Source organism: Mytilus trossulus, chromosome 14, assembly GCF_036588685.1.
Source record: "Mytilus trossulus isolate FHL-02 chromosome 14, PNRI_Mtr1.1.1.hap1, whole genome shotgun sequence".
NCBI classification, from domain to species: domain Eukaryota; kingdom Metazoa; phylum Mollusca; class Bivalvia; order Mytilida; family Mytilidae; genus Mytilus; species Mytilus trossulus.
In genome coordinates, this window is record NC_086386.1 from 71,756,682 (window position 1) to 71,776,181 (window position 19,500).

Genomic DNA, 19,500 nt, shown 5'->3' on the forward strand with positions numbered 1-19,500 from the left:
TATGAAAAAGTATTGTCTCTTTCCATAATAACAAATTTGTTTTTCTAAACACATATCTAGCAGACTAGAGCTACAAATTCATGTATCTTTAATTTGATTAATGAAAACAAAAATTGCTGTACTGCATTCACAATCTCCAAAAGAACTTCAAACTAAAATGTTAAAGGTGGAATTGATGCCCCTTATTACTTAAGATTAGCAAAATATTGTATTCTTCTTGTAAGAACATTGACCCCACATCATTTCATTGAAATTTTAAAATGTAAAATACTATCTATATGATCTAGATTTTGATAAAAAAAAAAATAATAATAAAAAAGGTCTGAAATCCTTTTAAAAAACTTTATTTTCAATTTAATTTTGATATGTCTTTACCTAAATTTTTCTTCAGCCTCTAACATTTTGAGAACGTCTTCAGCATCATGTTCAGTGGCTTCAGCATGTTGTGAAGCAGCTTCAGAGGAAGATATTCTCATCTGGGAGTTTGTTCTAGGTACAGCTGAACTGGTACCTGAAATGGTAAATTAATATATATAATACAGGGTATAACATTCTCAATCATCCAGTAGCATGATAACCCCAAAATATTGAAATTAAATTGCCCAGCATTTCATCAAAATATGGTGAGAAAGAGATAATCTTGTTCAATAATGAATAGCATATATATAGACAATAATTGTTTAGTGTCTTTAAATATCAGCTGTATTTGTACGAGGCTAGGAAACAAGGTGTATGCAAGCTTTTAGCGAGCTATTACACCTGTTTCGAGCCGAGTACAAATACAGCTGATATTTAAAGACACTAAACAGTTATTGTCTTTATCCTGCAATTATTTCTGTATATTATTTGTGTTTTGAAAGACACAAAAACGCATGTTTTGCATTTATTTTCAATTTGAAATCCCTTGAGGCCCGTGTAGTAATACGATACAGTAATCACACATTCAGCTGAGGACGGGTTCGCAAAAAAAGAATTTCGAATGGTCAACAATAATGCATCGCTCAAGGTGAATAATTATCTATTTTAACATAACAAATAATTTCAACAGTAAAAACAAATAACAAAACATTGTCCAATTTGAAACAGGAGTGTACGAGTTGTCCTACGCTTCAGACTTGACATTCTCCTTTAGAAACATGCATGCTGAAATTGACATGGTTAATTTTTGTTACACAATCATACACATTCAAGTTTTGAAATCAGTAGTTGTCATCATAGAAAAGACTGCTGTTCATGTGTGTATGTTATCAGAAAATTGGTTTGATTATTATTGTCAAAAAGAAATGTTTCAAACAAACAGAACTATGAAGGTAATCGTTAATTCGCAACTAATACATCATTGGAATGCGAGTTGCAATACACATTCTTAGGTCACGCAGGTTCATACAATACTCAGTCAGGCAGTGGACGGAGCCTTAAAGCGTTATCTGTATAGTATACAAATACAGCATAGCGATATCTGTAGGGCTGTATCTGTATAGTAGGTCACCCAATTGCATGATAAAGCAAAGTTTACGTTAAACAATATCTACAGTAATCAAGAACCAGACTCTTTGAAAACATAATATTTTTCATGATTGTGAGCTAAATAATCAGATCAGATCATTAAGGGATGAAACCCTATTACAAAGGAATAAAATGTATAAGGGAAACATACCTACAATAGCAGATAGTGCTTAAACAAAAGAAAAGATAATTATTGAAAGAATATTCAAACAAGTTGGGATAAATGATGACATTATTCTCAGACAAAAAAACAAATACAAAGTTTGTTTAACCTTATTGTCCTTATTCAGAATACAACATAAATTTAAAACATTAAATTTTGAATCAACAGAACTCAATTTCAGTAACTTACTATTATTATCCTGTAGGCCATTGTTCATGATATCTTCTACCCTTTCCGATCGTAGAATTTGTAACTCTTGTAGTAATTGATCCATCTTCTGTTTTTTCTCGTGTAACTCCTCTAGTTTGTTCTGTAACTGTGAACGATTGTCATCTAATGCAGCAGCAGCTTCATTGGCAGCAGCCTCTACAGCGGGATTACTTTGACGAGTTCTGTCGTCTTTTTTCTAAAAGGTTCATTTAAATTTAAATAATGGCTAAAATATTCTCCGATACAAGAAGGTTCATTTTCATCTGATAAGACTAAATAAAAAATTCTAGGTACTGCAGTCTTATATCTGACAAACTGAATTTTTCTTGTCTGTAAATACCCTAGAAATTTTCTTGAACGTTAAAGTCTACAAAACTGATGACTTAATACAATCTTATAATCTGTTGTTTATACTTCAGTGACACCCAGCGAATTTCAATAAAATGCATCCTGTGGAATCCTTAACCACACATATTCAATAATGGAACAGCCCTCAGTGTACACATATTCAATAATGGAACAGCCCTCAGTGTACACATATTCAGTAATGGTACAGTCCTAAGTGTTTACTGTTACCATTTACATTGTCTATATTGATATTGAACAATGGTTATACTGTATGCCCTATTTTTTGTGTATTGCTTAAAATATATGTAAACCAAAACCGCTAAAAATTAATATATTATTCATACTTCCACTTTTCTAGAACCAGCACTGACTGTCTCCTTCAGCTCGTTCCTCAGTAGGTTAAAATGTTGTCTAATGTCTTGTAGGGAACTAGGTGTACCATCAGACTCCATGTTAGCAAAAATGTTGTCAGCAGCTGGCCGATTCTGACGTTGAGGCTGCTGTCCTCCTAGACTGTTCATGGAGGCTGTTAATAAAGGGTTAGAGATTATTCAAATTTTTATTGGTAAAATTAACATACTCAGATCTTACTTTGTCTTTGCAAGCAAACAAGCTGTTCCTGAGAGCCTGGATTTTTTTGCAAAGATCTTGAATCAATAATTAATTTGCTGTTTAATGTATATCAATGCATGTTTATATGTACCATTTATCATAGTTTCTGCCACTTCTTTTAAATTGAGTAAAATCATCTTTTGTAAAATAATGGGCAATAACTCTTTTAAAAAGGATATAGCGTGAAAAGACAAGTTTAGTTATTTGCCTTATATGCAGGTCCTACTAGCTAAACATATTAGACTCATGAATATTTACTCTCTATATCTATCATAGTTTGTGTACAAAACTTTCTGTTATACAAGTCATTTTTCAAGGGCAATAACTCTTATCACTTATAATTATTAGCAGATCTTACTTTGCTGAAATTTTTCCTGTTTTCTTTTTCTGTAATTGTTTACAAGATAATATCATAAAACAGAGAAGTTTCATAATAAAAACTCCAAATTGAATTGTCTGATTAATCTGAAAAATATCTATCAAGTACATCTTGACCTGCTAATCTTTTGAACCCTCTCCTCATCAATTTTCCTAAAAACTTAATTTTTGGTCTTAAAAACAATGTGTCACCAAGAGTAATAAAATTATCTTCACCTTCTTTCCTACCTTCATACGCTCTCGCTTCATTAAGTTTGGCTTCAGCATCTTTCTGCAGTGCTATCAAAGATCTTTGTCTCTCCTTTAATGCTGTCATCTGTAAATATAAAGATAACTCTTATAGAACTTATTTCATTATCTCCCTTGGTTTGATTTGTATTGGACTGTTATTGTCACTGATAATCTATCTTATCGCTATTTTGTGCATTTTTCCTTTGATCTTTTTTTGTGATAATTTTCATATCATGCTTCTCACTTGAGATGGAAAAATTATCGCTAAAAACTAAGGATACCACGTGGCGTTGCTAACGAAATTGACATTGAAATTGACAACGTCGTCATAGGTAAAATAGTGATAAACAGATTATCATTGGTCATCTCAACTCGATTGCTTTTCTCACTTTCGCTGTTCCAGCTCAAGCGAGAAAATCAATCTCGTTGAGATGATCAACGATAATCTATAATTAATAATAGATTATTCTAATATTATAAATAAAGATAATTGAAAAAGAGTTGAACTGATTCAAGGTTCAATATAAATCTTATAAATAAAACTTTTTCCGTTCTAGTGGCTCATAGAATAAATACAATAGCTATTGTTTTCTGTGTGGTTTAATCAGTGGTGAAATCCATTGATCAAATAATCCAAATTCTAATGCAATATCTTTGAAGCCTTCATTTTGTTTGGAAACCTCACCAAATTTCATGACATCAATTATGGTTATGGGAATGTATGTGCAAGCACAAATGAATGACAGATTAAAATTCAATACAGATATCTCCTTAATACATTGCAACACTGAGGAAAATTGATATTTCTTACTTGTTCTTTCTGTTGTAATAGTTTCTGGAGTAAATCTTGTTGCTGCCGCAGTGCCATTAAATCCCCCTCTGGATCTAACTCATCAACATCATTATCCTGTTAAGTAGAGTAAATATTTATATGAAATAAGGTTCAGCTGATACTGCTAATTATATAACTAGATCATATCAATACTTTTCATTGCATCATTACAAACTAGCTAGTCTTTGTAACCATTAACCAGCAGGAATTTACTGTTTTCATGACTTGTCAATTAAGGTGGTAACCAACACTTTCACTAAAATTAATTTGGCTCGTTTAATTTTCACAAAATTTTGACAAAGTATTTACTTTGATCCTTTGACAAAAATATAAAAGTTTCAAAAAATTTGAACCAACCATTTTATCAGAAAAATTACACTGGTTACATAGCAGTTTGACAGACAGTAATTTTGGTCATTGAGAAGCTTAATATTCCCTTAACAACGATAAGTAATTAAAATGTTTAGCTGATTTTACAGAGTTATCTCCCTGTAGTGTTAGGTACCACCTTAATAAGATGAACATAAGCTTGCCTTAAAATAAATAGCATACTAGAATCTTAAACCTAGAGTTCTAGTTCTAACTTATTCCTAAAAGAATAAGTTTTAGACATATCAAGCAAATATTGTACATTGTGAAGACCACAACATTATTTCTGCTAGTTTCAACAAGTGTATAAACCTAATTTAAACAGATGAAGTAAACAGAAATAAATAAAACCACAAAACATATACAACAAAATACATTAAAGAAAAAACTAAAGCAATTTATGATAAAACATTGACAGATTTGAAGCATATAATTAATTGAGCTTGTTTAGTTTATTCACAACAAACAATTTCAGTATTAACCAGTACCATAACATTTATAAATTCCATATAGAGGTGTTCCTATTCACAGCAGGCTGATACACAGAAGAAGAATTAATGACTTATTCCTCTGGAATATTCCATTGTTTTTATAATTTTATGAGTTAAGGAAAAAGTTGTATTATTTGTAAATGGCCTTCTCATTTTCTCCCCTTCATCCCATTGATGCATCAATCAAGAAAAAAAATAATAATTTTAATACAATGTTTTAGATTGCTTTCTTGCCATTGTAGAAAAAACAAACTTCCTGTTAAATTATAGCAGTATGTCAAAATAAATCCTAAGGACTTAACATATCCTATATAGACACTATCTATCTATATCAAACTTTTCCAAAATACCACTCATTTAGTACACCATACAACTGATTCATCAACTTTAGACTCATCAGTAGAACTTGAACAAGTTGACCAACCTTAACCTATAACCCTATCCAATTTGCATATGCTAATAAGTATTTGGTGGGTCGTACCTGGTCATAGTTTCGACTTGGTATTATTGTTCTGTCGTTAGAGAATGGAGAAGTGCCGTCATCCAAATCCTCGTCTTCAGACATACCAAGTTTATCTTCAATTCTTGGCCGAGATGATGCACTAGGACTGCGCTCCTTAAAAGGAAACACATCCATGTACATACAAGAGCTCTTTTCATACCTCTTTTTGTAAGAGTTACATTCTTAGAACAAGTATTTCAATGCAGATTCTAATATATTTCAATGCAAATTTTAGTCAATTTGAGTTTATCAATAAGATTTTTTTTAGAAATTTGCAGATTTTATCATCGAAATACTTGCCCACAAGAACAGTAACTCTTGCAAAACTAAGCAAAGGGGAAGATTGTTACAGAAAAGAAGAGAAGGAAATTTACTTATTTTCATAAATATTTTTTTGTTGGTGAAATGTATCTGACATGTTATTTAAGTACTCATGATTCCCTCCTGCTAGGAAATGACCATTGCTAAATTTTGATTGGTTTAGTGAGAAAATTGTATTAAATTTCATAATCAACAAAATGAGGAGAAAATCAAGACAAAACTCATAGCAGAATAAAAAATTCAGTGTTCTTTTTAAAAAGATAACCATTTATGGCAATATCAATTGTGGCAAATGAATTGTTTCCAATATTAACTTATATAAAGTTAACTAGTTGAGAAATGCCGGTGAGTACTTTTTTTATTAAAAGGGTTTATCTATAAAAACATCAGTCAGTGAATGGTTGATTAATGGAATATTTCATAATATAAAATGATAGTTGATTTTTAGTTGTTGAATTTGGTAAACTACAGTATTTTTTTATTCCTGTAATCACAATCAGAGATTACAATATTAAGCACAATAAAAAAAGATAAGAGTAATATATTAAAGTAATTATTCCATTACAACATTTTTTAATAAATTTTAATTTATTATTCTGTTGTCTAAAGAATTTTATATTATTTAAAATCTGACAGAGACAAATTCAATAATTTCTAGGTCTATTTTTTCAAACATAAATAATTTACACGTATGTTGTAATAGAACTAAACATAAGACAAAAATCAAACAAATCAAAGAGAACATTTAAAAATTAAAATGATTAGTGCAAAACACAAATTATCAAACTGCAGCTGTCATAGAACCACTATCATCTTGAAAACAAACAAGAGTTCAATCAAGACAAATATTGAGCTAGAACACATAATCAAACAATTTGGGTATCAAAACTAGTTCTTCATGCCCCTCCCCCAACCCAAACAAATCCTCCTCCAAGAGTTAGAACTTACTGTAGCTGTTTCGTCAGACTCTGATTTAACATCTATGTCAACAGACTGTCTGTCCTCAGCTGAATCAGGGCGGGGCACATCATCTCTACCGTCCACAGCAGTATTTTCTACCTTCATTGTCTGAAATAAAACTCCATGGTTAGGGCTATTCCATTTTGATAGAATACTATGAGTACTTTTTACTGATGTCACATGCACTGTAAATCTGTGTGTACCTTAAGTAATTCAGTTTATAAAGATAAAAAAAGTGGACAGTGAGTCCTTAAAACATTTTGACCCCAGCCTCATGATAATGTTCCTGTCTAAGTCATCACCTTATTAGTGTTGCCTAATCTTTTTTTTTTTCTTTTTTTCTGGATCTTTTTTTCCCCCAGGTTGTCTGTTAATTTCATGGTCGACTTTAAACTTATGTACCCATATGTTAAAGATCTATGTCTATACAAGTCTAACATGCATTTAAGAAGCACTATTGGAATTATGCCTTTAACATTTAATTCTTAAATGTATAAAACACTTACTAAAAGAAAACTATTCTTTTAATAATGCACTTCACTTTGATATTTAATGTATGTAAATGATAGGAATGTACAAGTCAAAGGAAATTTATTGTACATCATTATACATTGTTGAATCCAAAATGAGAATAAATATTCATATGTATAATATACAGGAAAGCAGGCTAGGATTCTATAAAAGTGTTCAGTTTATCCATAAAAATATGTTTAACATGAATGAACTTTTCAGCTTTTGGTGAGGTTCTCAATTTGGTTCTAGTCAAATGCCTTTAGTCTCCCAACCCAAATTTAAATGAACTCACAACTATAAATGAAGCAAAATAAAAACAAAGAGTTATAAAAGCCAGACAAACCAAGAACAAATTATATTTCTATTTAAAATTCAGGATTATTCAATAATTGAAATAGGTACTAGGCTTTTGGCAATTTCCATCCCTATCATACATGAATCTAGGCTAAATCCTTTTATAAAAGCATCGAGTGTACTCACCACATATATACATGTATATGTTTATATGGGAACTAGTATAGAACCCTACTCACCAAGGCCTGCTGAAGAAGGCCCAAATAACTATTTTCTTGTTCTTGAAGGCTATCAGCAAGTTTTCTTAATTTTCCTAGGTCCTCCCTATGAGCTTGCTGTAGTAAGGAAAATAAAGTTCACAAGTCATGCTGACAGTTTTAATCAAAGTTTATATAGTAAAATTTGTCAGTATCCTCAGAAATATATTGTGTCATAAATTTGTACCAATTATCAGTTTTTGTAGAAATTGATATTACGGTAAAATATTTCTTACAAGTCTTTGTCGCAAGTGAATACAATAAAAAAGAAGCTGAATGAGCATTAAACTGCATAAGCTTATGAAATCTTAAACTGAGGCAAGAGAAAAGATGCATGGTATAAATGACTGTATTTCTGAGGAACACACTGCCAATTTCTACATTTAACCATGTAATTTTATGCTGGAATTTGAACATACAGATGTCAGATTTCTTGATCTATGCAGGGAGGTATCTTAGAGTGATTCACCCACATTCACCAGCCTTCACTGTGAAAACCCATCACAAAGAGTGATTGTTAACCAAATCACTTTGTGTGTACTGTTTGTTATCCTTTGTTCAAATTCCAGCACAAATCTTCTAATACAGTAGCAAATATATTAAAACGCATCACTAACCCAGCGTTCTTCTAGATTATCAAGCAAATTTTTCTCCTGTTCCTTCAAAGAGGCAACCACTTGGGCTAATTTACCCGCTTTTCTGTGTTCAGTCTAAAATAGCATAAAATTCAACAATCACAGTGATTTTGAAGTCTTCGTGTATTTTGCTGAAGTAAATTTTGTCCACTTAACATTTAGTCTTTACAGATGAATTCGGAAGATGTTTTTTTTGCAGTAAGTTAAATGAGCAATGTAATAAAGCAATTTTTGAATGCATTATTTGTATCCAGTATTGTCTAAAATCGTAATCATCAATCTTTCTCATTTGGTTTTATTTTTAAAAACTTAAAACTACAATAAATGTACACTTGGGCTAATTTACCCGCTTTTCTGTGTTCAGTCTAAAATAGCATAAATGCAACAATCACAGTGATTTTGAAGTCCTCAAATGTTTTACTAGAAGTAAATTTGGTCCTGTAAACATTTAGTCCTTATGCAACTAATCAGATTTATTGGGCTTTCCCAGATAAAATTCTAAATTGTTTTTTTTGTCAGTCAGTTTTATGGTTAAATGAGATTTTTACTCAACCGCGTGTCAAAAGTAATAAATACTGTCACAAAAATAACTTCTGTATTTTTGAATGCATTATTAGTATCAGTTATTCTTCAAATCGTTATCATTAAACTCATTTATTTGGGTTTTTTTCCCAATTAAATATTACAATAAATGCAAATAAAAAATTGAACAGCATATACAGTGAGATAAAGTTAACCAAATCAAATCAACTGATGCTTGTATTACCATTGTCATTTACTCTGCTCACATCTTGAGTAAACCTTTAGTCCTCTTTTTCTAGCAAAGACTAGTTACAATAGATAAAGTGGGATTTGATTATACCCCAAACTTACCGGGTTCCCAGACTTGTTCAGTGCATCCATCATTACATTGGCCTGTTTTATATAGTCTCTAATCTGCATCAATCTTCCTACAATCTCTCCTTGGTTGGGCTGGAAAATTAAGTAACAATTATAATCACCTATATTGTATTGGTTTTTTTTTCATTGTTGAAGACTGTATGGTTGCCTATATAAATTGCTTACAACCACTTTATTGAAATATGTTGAAAAGTTGTTTCATTGGCAATCAAACCACATCTTTTTATTTTTATATCAAAACAAGAAGTTACATTTGTTTAGACTTGCAGCAAGCAGGAAGAAGAACTCTAACAGATCAGAGCTAAAATTCATCACAGTGGAGCTGCTGAACAAATTTCTCATCATTCAGTTTATATTTATACTGGGCAAATGTGGGATGAAAATATTAAGATTATTCAAGTAAAATTAAAAGTATCAGAAAATATTATCCTGATTAAGTAGATGTCTGAGCCCTCTACAGCTTGCTGTTCGGTGTGAGCCAAGGCTCTGTGTTGAAGATGGTTCTATGGTTAACTGTTTGGAAATTGTGACTTGGTTGGAGAATTGTCTAATTGGCACTCATACCACATCTTCTTTTATCTTTTAACATTCCTGATATCATACCCCAGCTTCAGAAAAGAAGTCCTCTACATTATTTGGACTGGCCATATTTCTCCCTCTCTGTTGTGACATGTCATTTCTAGGCCCTGCCCCTTCAGTACTGGAGGTATCTTGTCTCGTGAAGTTTGGAGGTCGACCACGACGGATTGGAACACTTCTCTCATTGTTTCTCTCGCCATCAAGACTTGCCTGGAAAAAAGCAAAATAGATCATAAATTGTAATGGTAATATTAGTTGATATAAGCAATATAATTATAAACAATTAGACTATTAACTTGAATCCTCAAATACAAATTAGATATATACAATCATTGGTGTGTGTGTGTTGAGTTGCTGTCTCATTGACATATACAGGTAGTGAGGTTCTTACTGTAGAAACAGGAATTTTCGTGGGGTTTAAATTTCGTGGTTTTGTCTCTTACTCTCTACCGAAAATTTCATGGGGATTTAATTTCGTGGTTTCCAATAAATGGAAGTGATATTATATAAAGGTTCGATTTTTGTGGGGGTTTATTTTCTTTCGGAAAAAACGAAATTGAATCCATGAACAAAAATCTGCTTTAAATTTACAGTCTTCTCTGTACATGCTGTAGCATAAACTTCTTTCATTCATACTGGTGAAGTTTAAAAAGTTGCCTGTTCCTTTGCTATTAAATTATATTTGTGTATTTTGATTAACTTAATGTAATAATTTAGTGTCATGGATGGACACCCTATATCCTTTTGTTTTCATGTTTACTGTCATCCAACCTATAAAACTTGTTAGTGTCCAATCAATCAATCCATACATATCATTGATAAAATATCTTCATAGGTCGATTTATAAAACCAAAAATGATGGTGAATCAGGTCAATTTCAAATTTTTGTCTTGACTAGCATACCAAGAAGATGTGTACTGTACATTAAAAAAGAATTTTATTTAAGATAAGTAAAGTTAAGATAAGAATTTCTACAAAATGCAATTTGAGGTTTTTGAAAAAACAATCAATTGCAATAATCATGATAATATGTTTTGTTTTTGCCAAAATGCTTCAATTTTCATGATTATATTTTACAAAAAAGAATCAAATTACTCATACCAATAACATGAATAGCTGTTTTTAACAGTATTCTATTATTGTCAGGTTTTTCTTGTGTTTGTTTTGTCTATAGATGTATTTGCTATGACCAAAACTGTTTTTGTTTGTTTGGCAAATAAAGAATATCATATCAAAGAGAAACGAAACTCAAAATACAATTTAGTTTGAGTTGGTTTACTGACTTTTAAAACTCAAAGATCTATACATTATATCCAAACTTCCTTAAAATCTAAGTGAAAATTGAATGCAATTCAAAGTAATATGTGTTCAAGCACTAAATAGTTGATACTTTGTCAATGATTGCTAGTATCTTGCCTCTCATGACTGAGCCTAAGATGATGACTAAGTACTAAGAGTTTTAAAACCTATAGTTTAGTACAAATATTTCATAAATTAATGACTAGTATAAATAATAAATCTAATGGTAGTACAAACATGTATAGTAGCAAATCTATTATAGTATAATTAGACAAAATGCGGCAATAAAGCAATTAAACACACTACAACTGTTAGCATTAGTTGGCATGAAAGGAGAAAATAGAAAATAATATTAATGAGTGTTCAAAATAAAATTAAAAGCTTCTATTAAGAATGAGAGATGAAATATTAATGCAAACAGGCTACAGTGAGAAATACGCGAGATAATTCATGAAAAAATGTATCAAATTTGATCGTATAGCTTAATTCTTGTAAGAAAGAAGAAAAGTTTGATACATGTGTCAATTCAGAGACTTTAATTCGAATAATAATGTTATTTCAAACTCCTTCAAGTCCTGGTAAATTATTCTTTATCATTGCCCATGTGTGATATAAATTCAGGGGAAATTGGTTAGACTTCTTTACCACAAATAATACATTTTAGAAAACTGAAAAGATAATTAACATAAAATGATGCACCTAGTATTTATAATTTGGCTACTTGTGTCATAGGATCGCTGTCTCATTCATATATACACTACATGTACATCTCCTAAGTCTTATTCATAAAATGTCAAAAATAGAATACTGCATATTATTTCAGCGAAATAGTCAAGATATCAATTATACTTTCATGCAAATAAAATTGTAGAAAATGTTAATTCCCATTGAAAATTGGAAAACCCCTGAGCTATTTATATCTGACTTTCAAAAATGAAAGTACTTACTTCCTCATTGTCACTAAAAGTTAGCTGTTGTTTAAGGGTTTCTAGGGCAACCCTTTGTGACGTAGGAGTGCTAGGAGTGATGCGGGTACGAGGATATGTAGAGGGCGTTCTGTGTTGCTGTTCTGATGGCGGTGGTGAATCCTGAGACAATGACTGCTCCCTTTCTCTCTCCGGGTTTCCCTTTTTCCTTCGTTTAGAATTATCAAATGTTCTACTAGGCTTCCAGTCAGAAAAGTCCTACATATTTTAAAGATATTATTTCAATTTACCAAAGCTTTCAAAAGTTTCTATTACTTATTTGAAGAAGAAAAAAATCCATTGAACCAGTTGGTTTTCTTCTTTATGTGTTCATAAGGCCAAAAATATAAAATTGTGATTCCTGCCTCCTTATCTAGCCTTAATTTTCATGCCTATCCTAACCCATTGTATTGAAAAAATTTTGCTCAAAATTGTCAAAGTGAATTTTCATTTAGTCTGTAAAATATTTTGAAAAAGAAATCATTTTATCTTCCTACCTACCTAATGGATATTTTTATGCCAGGGGGCAGTAAATAAGTTTATATTTTTTTGCCTTAATCATTCTTTTGAAAGCTTTGATGTGCAGTACATTATATGCAAAGCGATTCATTGAGAATTTCTCTTGTACTTATTCATAAATTGGGCTAATATTAAAAAAAAAAAAAAAGCCTGAGAATTATAATTAACTGCAACATATATCTAGGATATTATTTTCTTTTACTATGAACATTGCTCTTCCAACCTCTGTACACCTTAGATTTTAAATTCAAATTCTTTTATGCTTATAATTGTGCACATCAGTCTTGTGTGAAAAGCAAAAATAATGGAACCAAGATGTTTTGCCCACCCTGTGTTCACTCAATCCCACTGTGGGCAGTTGAAAAAGAACTGAGATTCTCCCTGTGACAGTTTTTGGTATCAAAATTTACCATTTCCAATCATGCTGCTGTTAATTATTTGTGAATAACTGAGTGTGGATAACTTGACTATTATTAGTTTTGCCCTACATTGTATAAACAGACTGAATAAACATGATTATGGAAATAAAATTTTGACCAAAAATCTGCTAAGGATTCTAGAACAAGCATTTCTTTTGCCTGGTTTTATAAACATTGTAATGGGTAACAACTTTAACATTTAATAGTTTTGATCAAATTAAAATGGAAATGGAAAATCATCTAGCAGTCAGAGCTCAGACATAAATAAGTCTGAATCTGCTTTTGACTCATACAGGTCTAAATTTGTAAGTTTTAGGATTTGTCTCCCTTTAATGTAAGACAAAATACGACTTGAATAAGTCCAATATTGTTAAACAAGAAAAAATTGACCAGAATCAAAAAGTTGCAAATATCGACTCCTACAAGTCGATGAGGGATCAAAATTGGTTAACTTCAAGACCCACGCATATTTATAAGGAGGTCATGCATCTAAATCAAATAATGACAACATTGAAAGCCAATGCTTTGTCTTCTAAAGAAAAATATGAATGAGAGTCTAAAAAATCGGAGATAAAGTTAATTAACCTTTTGATGCAACCACCTGGACTCACACTTAATGAGGTGAAACATCTGTGTTTAGTAAGAATGTTCAATTAGATAATTAAATATAGATAGCTCAAGTCCTTGTGAACTCTCATACAGGTTTTTGCTGTCATAGGTGTTGTAGTTTGGCCACAAAGTAACATTAAGTTTTTTCACCAACATAAATAGACCTAAATAAGTCTGTCATTTTTTTACTTAGATAAGTCTAAAATTGAAACTACATTTTTATAATAAATACATGTTTCGACTTATTTAAGTCAAAAACAAAAATCGACTTGTTTATGTCTGAGCTCTGACTGTCTAGAAGAAACTAAGAACTCAGTAAGAAGAATGATCTACTTAATACAGATCTAGGAGCTACAGTTCTAAATATAACTTACTACATGTGTATGTGTATGTGCATGTGTATGAATATTATTTGAATAAAACAGGTGAACAAACACCATACTAAATTAGAGCTGTGAATGGTATAAATAGAATGATGGTACTGTTGATGTTTTTGTGATAATGTTGATGTTTTTGATAATGAGGTGATGATACTGTTGATGATGAAAATTTAATCTGAGAAAGAAATTATCTTTCAAAAGAGTCCTGTGTTAAGACCTTCATTGAGCAGTCAGGGGTGCTACTTAAACAAGTGATTTCATTCTCACCTATTTCAGTGATTTGATAAATTCAGTTATCACTTATTTGAGTGATTTTGGTGTTTCCTTTGATCTTCAAATGCTAATTTTATTGATTTTCTATATTTTCACAAACTTTTCTATAATTTTCCTACATAGATCAGTTATCCCTTTTTCTATGGATATTAACTTCACTAGTGTGCTTTGGCAATAAGTTAGTGCGCTAAAGCTTTTAAAAGTACCCTTGGGAATTGTTCTGTAATCAAATATTCATTAACTACTCTTACTATCAGACAAAGGTCAACAATATTAGGTAACCTGATTGGTTTTCTTAGAATGATATACTTCAAGGTTATGTCCTGATCTACAAATTATTCCAGAAAATGTATATTTTGAATAAATTTTAAAAACTGAAAGGCTTATCAAGCAAAAGACAATTTCTAGATGTACATAGTTGTTTTTTACATGGGATTCTTGTCTTTTTAGCAATAAAAATATCTAGCTTGTGAGAAAAAATATCAAGAAAAAGTTATAAACACTTATTGAAGTGATCTCCTCAAATTACTTGTTTCAGTGATTTTAAAAAGTATGTGTCTATTTATAGATTTTTTTAAATATTTAACAGCAAAAATCACTTGAAGAAGTGATTCTGAAATCACTTGTTTAAGTAGCACCCCTGACTGTTGAGAGCACCATGCATTTATATCAGATTACACAATTGCCTGGAATTTTTTTCACAAAAATACTTTACATTTGAATGTGAATACCCACTCTCACAAGAACTTGAAGTAAAATAAATGAAATGCCACTAAAGCATTTTCAGAAAACATATATAACAAGCCTTTAACATGTTTAAAGTTTAATCTCAACTAGCTTTATCTTTGATATTATTTCTTTTAACCTAAATTCAAATCCAAACAGACTCTGTATTGGTGCAACACAAAACGGGTAAAAGTAAGTCTTTCAGTAACAATGAGTTGGGTATGCAACATCAATATAAACCATGATAAATGTTAAGCATAACACTGCAAACCAAACAAAAAAAAAAACATGTCCCACAAAATTGACGATTCACATTGCAATTGCATTGTAATTTGTATCCCACAAATAGTAATGAATCTTAAACATGGTAAATAAAAATGAGCATATAAAATCTCTATGTAATTTCTTTCTTCTTGATCTTTCAAAGCTAATGATTAAGAAGTACTACCCCAACCCCTCTGTCATGGTCATTTTGTTTTTTTAGTTTTACCATCATATTTTCTGTGATACTAACCCAGTTATTTGGTCTGAGATCATTAGGTAAACTGTTCAAGCTTATGTTATCATCTTTGTCTGAGGCACTAGCTGTTCTCTGCCAAGTGCTCTTTTGTCTTGGATCTGTCGCTGATGGCTTTCTGAATGGATTGCCTCCCCCTGAAGCCATTTATTTCTTTGGGTAACTGAAATGCACCACAAAATTCTGTATTTCGTAATAATTTGAGTCATTTGTGAATTGTGAGTAGAATAGGGTAAATATAAATCATACATTTTTAATAGCTAAGAATATTGAATAGGGAAGGGAAATCATTCAATGTGTCAGAGAGTCAACAACCTGATCAAAGAGCAATGGGTGTTCAATTCAGAGAGTAAACCCCACACTTGGGAGGCAGGCTTCAACCTGGCCCATGAACACTAAACAATAATGAACACGACATGGTTTGAGAATAGCATACATTCTTTATGAATTGTGTGAGGAATTATGATTTTTTACATGTCATTCATTGCATAAGAATTAGCTGAAATGTCTCTGAGTTGACAAGAGCTGTGAATATTTTAAACTTTTGATATCATGCAATAAATGTAGTCCTATAACATATGACCTCGGAGGCTTTATTCACTATTTACATTTGCTGTTCTGATATTTTCTTTTTACTATCAATGTGCCACCCGAGGTCATATCGCGATTGGCCAAAAACGCGTAGCATGAAAAAAAAATTAATTCTGATTTGACCAGCCACGTAAATGTTTTAAATATGTTAAGAAGTGATTACTTACCTGAATTATGGTAGTTATATTGATTGTTTCTCCTTAAATAATCCAAAAGAAAGAAAAGTTTATCCAGGTCATTGATGTTGACACCGGTGAAATTCAAAAACTCTGGTCAACATAAAAATCGAAATTGGGAACAAAACGATTTTTTTCCAAATTATATTCCTCCGTTATTGGAGCACCAGTGCCAAATGGTACTAAAGTGAAGTAATAAGTGATGATCATGAATTAAAAAAATCGGCATCTTTATCAATACTATATTTTCTTAAATAGATATAAAAATTATATATAGATAACCATATACAGTTTATGTATATAATATGTCCTTAACAGAAAATCTGAAAATTTGATAGCTTCTGTAAATGATCGTCTACATTGCATTTCTGAAAATGGATCAGGATAAGATTGTAACAGTATACATTGCAATTTAGTAAATGTATCAGAAATAGACTGCTATACCCGGCGAGCGAGGCAATCCTCATTCACCGTCTATTATGATTTCAGTCTGTGGTATGTACATTGTAATTTTCATTGGAACAGAAATAGACTGCCATTCTCGGCGAGCGAGGCAATCCTCATTCACCGTCTACTACATTTCAGTCTGGTTTTTTTTTGTTTTATACATGGATCACAAATATTTTTTGTTTTATACATGGATCAGAAATATTAAAAAGAATATGTGGTATGATTGCCAGTGAGACAACTCTCCATAAGATATCAAATTGACACAGAAATGTACAACTATAGATACGTCTCCTATACCCGGCGAGCGAGGCAATCCTCATTCACCGTCTACCATACCATATTTCAGTCTGTATTTGTAGTATTTACATTCTGAATTTCATTTAAAAATTTCTGTACACTAAAACTACATCTTGTGTGACACTGACATTTAGAGGCACAAAGTGTACAACACTTGCACATGCTGCATTGACACCAATCCAATTCACAACCTTCACAAGATTCTTTTTCAATTTCTTGATTGCTGTCTTCATCAGAAAATACATCTAAAATTTGCTTTCGAATGTATTTCCCGTCTTTATTTTTTACAATATCAGCAATATCTTTGTCTGTTGTCTTGAGGGCAAGAGTAAAGTTGTCATACAAGATCAAACTATATCCCTGTCGACCATCCCTAGCACAACGACCCGCCTCTTGCCAATAGGAAAGAACTGTTTTTGGACAGCCAATATGGACAACTAAGTCTATGTCTGAAATATCCAAACCCATGCCTAGCGCCACGGTAGCAATAACGCACCTGATACGACTAGTTTTTGTCTTGAATTCGTTGATAATTCGGTCTTTCGAATCCTGGTGTGTGCTTTTGTGATACATCTCCAGAAGAACTTGATTACCATCCACAATTCCGTCAACATAAGCCATTTTACCGAGACTATCTTTTAAACAACAAAATATTTCAGATACTGCGTCAATAGATCTGCAGTAAACAATAATTTTTTTCGATTTCTTGCCATTAGTGCGAATATGGTTTATTAACCAGTCTAAGCAAGAATCGTAATCCGTGCTTTCTTTTTTTAAGATTTGTAGATATAGGTTTGGCCTATCTGGTGACTTGTATACAAGATCAGTGTCTTCGTCTTGTAGTTGCAAGTGTTCCATTATGTCCTTTTTAACTTTTTTTGTTGAAGTCCCAGTCAATGCCATCAAAGGAGCTCCAAAGAAGCTTCTTAGCTCGTACAACTGCTGGTAATCTTTTCTGAAATCATCCCCCCATTCGGATATACAATGCGCCTCATCGATTGCAATTAATTTCAAGTGAGTTTGCCACGTAGCTGAGAGGAAGACAGTTTTCCAATAAGGCTTTAAAACTGATTCAGGCGATGAGAAGACAATTGAATACTTTCCATTGGTTATTTCTGAAAAAAATGAATATTTAAATCAAGAAGGTGATTGACCATAAATTACAACCGCGTACAATTGTTGGCCAAAAAAAAGAAGATCTGGTATGAATGCCAATGAGACAACTCTCCATAGAGTCATAGAAATTGACAACTACAGGTCACCATACGACCTTCAACAATGAGCAAAGTCTATACAGCATAGTCAACTATAAAAGTCCGTGTATACTTGTTTATATGTGCAGTGGCGGATCCATTACTTTTTGTAAGGAAAGGGGGTCCGCTGACTGACCTAAGGCTAACTGACCTAAGTGGCTGCTTCAGTCACGCTTCAGTGGTTCCCCCCTCCCACCGTCGTTTAACTTTAATAAGTATTATGAAATTATAATTGACATAAAAAAAAGTTTTAGTAGAATAGGGGCACAGACCAAAGATGAATGAGATAAATATTTTCAATACAATAAATCGAAAAATGAATTTACATGACGGGAATTTGATCGTATGGCGTTGATTTCTTTATATGTGAATGATCGTGAATATATGATAATAAAAAGGTATAGAATGGATTCCTTTTTTGAAAAGGAAAATTGGCGGCAGTTATATTCTTTTCACACATAATAATTTATAATATCCCCCCCCCATTTCTGCCAAATAAAGTTCAATGTACCTGTTACTGTCTGCCTTTCCATTTCACCTATTCCTGTTATTTTAGCACAGCGTACATTCAGTTTATTAAGTCTGCATATTTGGTCATCGATCAGCGAAGTCAATGGAGATATGACTATCGTTATACAATCTTTATCTTCTGACAGCATGGTTGGTATGGCTACACATAAAGTTTTTCCAAATCCAGTTGGAAGTAAGGCTAATACATTTCGTCCTTTCAGCACAGACAAAACAACTTGAAGCTGCTCCACTTTAGCTTCATATTCTATATTGTAACTGGCTTTAACTGATTCAAAATTTGCGTTGATACTTTTGATGTCCATTTCTTTATTTTTGGCGGATTATTATTTTGGCGCCCTTTTCACGTCTGCTTGAAACCACGATGGCTGCATGTGCAAACTGTAACAAAGCGTTT

At 31.8% G+C, this 19,500-nt stretch overlaps 2 protein-coding genes across 11 annotated transcripts in view; both read right to left on the reverse strand.

Annotated features, from left to right (window-relative positions):
- LOC134695995 (pericentriolar material 1 protein-like) overlaps positions 1-19,500 on the reverse strand; it is a 64,781-nt gene that overhangs the window by 37,074 nt on the left and 8,207 nt on the right. For 5 of the 10 annotated variants that reach the window (XM_063557507.1, XM_063557509.1, XM_063557504.1 and 2 more), the window contains exons 2-13: positions 15,806-15,971; positions 12,348-12,584; positions 10,126-10,311; positions 9,496-9,594; positions 7,970-8,065; positions 6,912-7,031; positions 5,622-5,756; positions 4,260-4,355; positions 3,434-3,533; positions 2,572-2,753; positions 1,859-2,075; positions 376-511 (exon numbers count right to left, since the gene is read on the reverse strand). In XM_063557507.1, the coding sequence (XP_063413577.1) occupies positions 376-511; positions 1,859-2,075; positions 2,572-2,753; positions 3,434-3,533; positions 4,260-4,355; positions 5,622-5,756; positions 6,912-7,031; positions 7,970-8,065; positions 9,496-9,594; positions 10,126-10,311; positions 12,348-12,584; positions 15,806-15,955 (1,754 nt within the window). In that variant the 5' untranslated portion in view covers positions 15,956-15,971. Of the gene's footprint in view, positions 1-375; positions 512-1,858; positions 2,076-2,571; positions 2,754-3,433; positions 3,534-4,259; positions 4,356-5,621; positions 5,757-6,911; positions 7,032-7,969; positions 8,066-8,604; positions 8,698-9,495; positions 9,595-10,125; positions 10,312-12,347; positions 12,585-15,805; positions 15,972-19,500 lie in introns of all 10 variants that reach the window. The other 5 variants (XM_063557510.1, XM_063557506.1, XM_063557514.1 and 2 more) reach the window with 5 other exon arrangements.
- Positions 17,368-19,408, reverse strand: LOC134698034 (uncharacterized). Its single transcript, XM_063560324.1, has 2 exons — positions 19,087-19,408; positions 17,368-18,437 (listed from the first exon to the last, which is right to left on the reverse strand). Exons 1-2 carry the CDS (start codon positions 19,406-19,408, stop codon positions 17,368-17,370), a joined length of 1,392 nt encoding a protein of 463 aa, XP_063416394.1.

Excerpts from the sequence above, each read along its gene's own strand:
- LOC134698034 (XM_063560324.1), bottom strand. The coding sequence starts at position 19,408 with ATGGACATCAAAAGTATCAACGCAAATTTTGAATCAGTTAAAGCCAGT. Across the intron at positions 18,438-19,086 it reads GGAAAGGCAGACAGTAACAG|AAATAACCAATGGAAAGTAT; the intron begins GTACATTGAACT and ends CATTTTTTTCAG.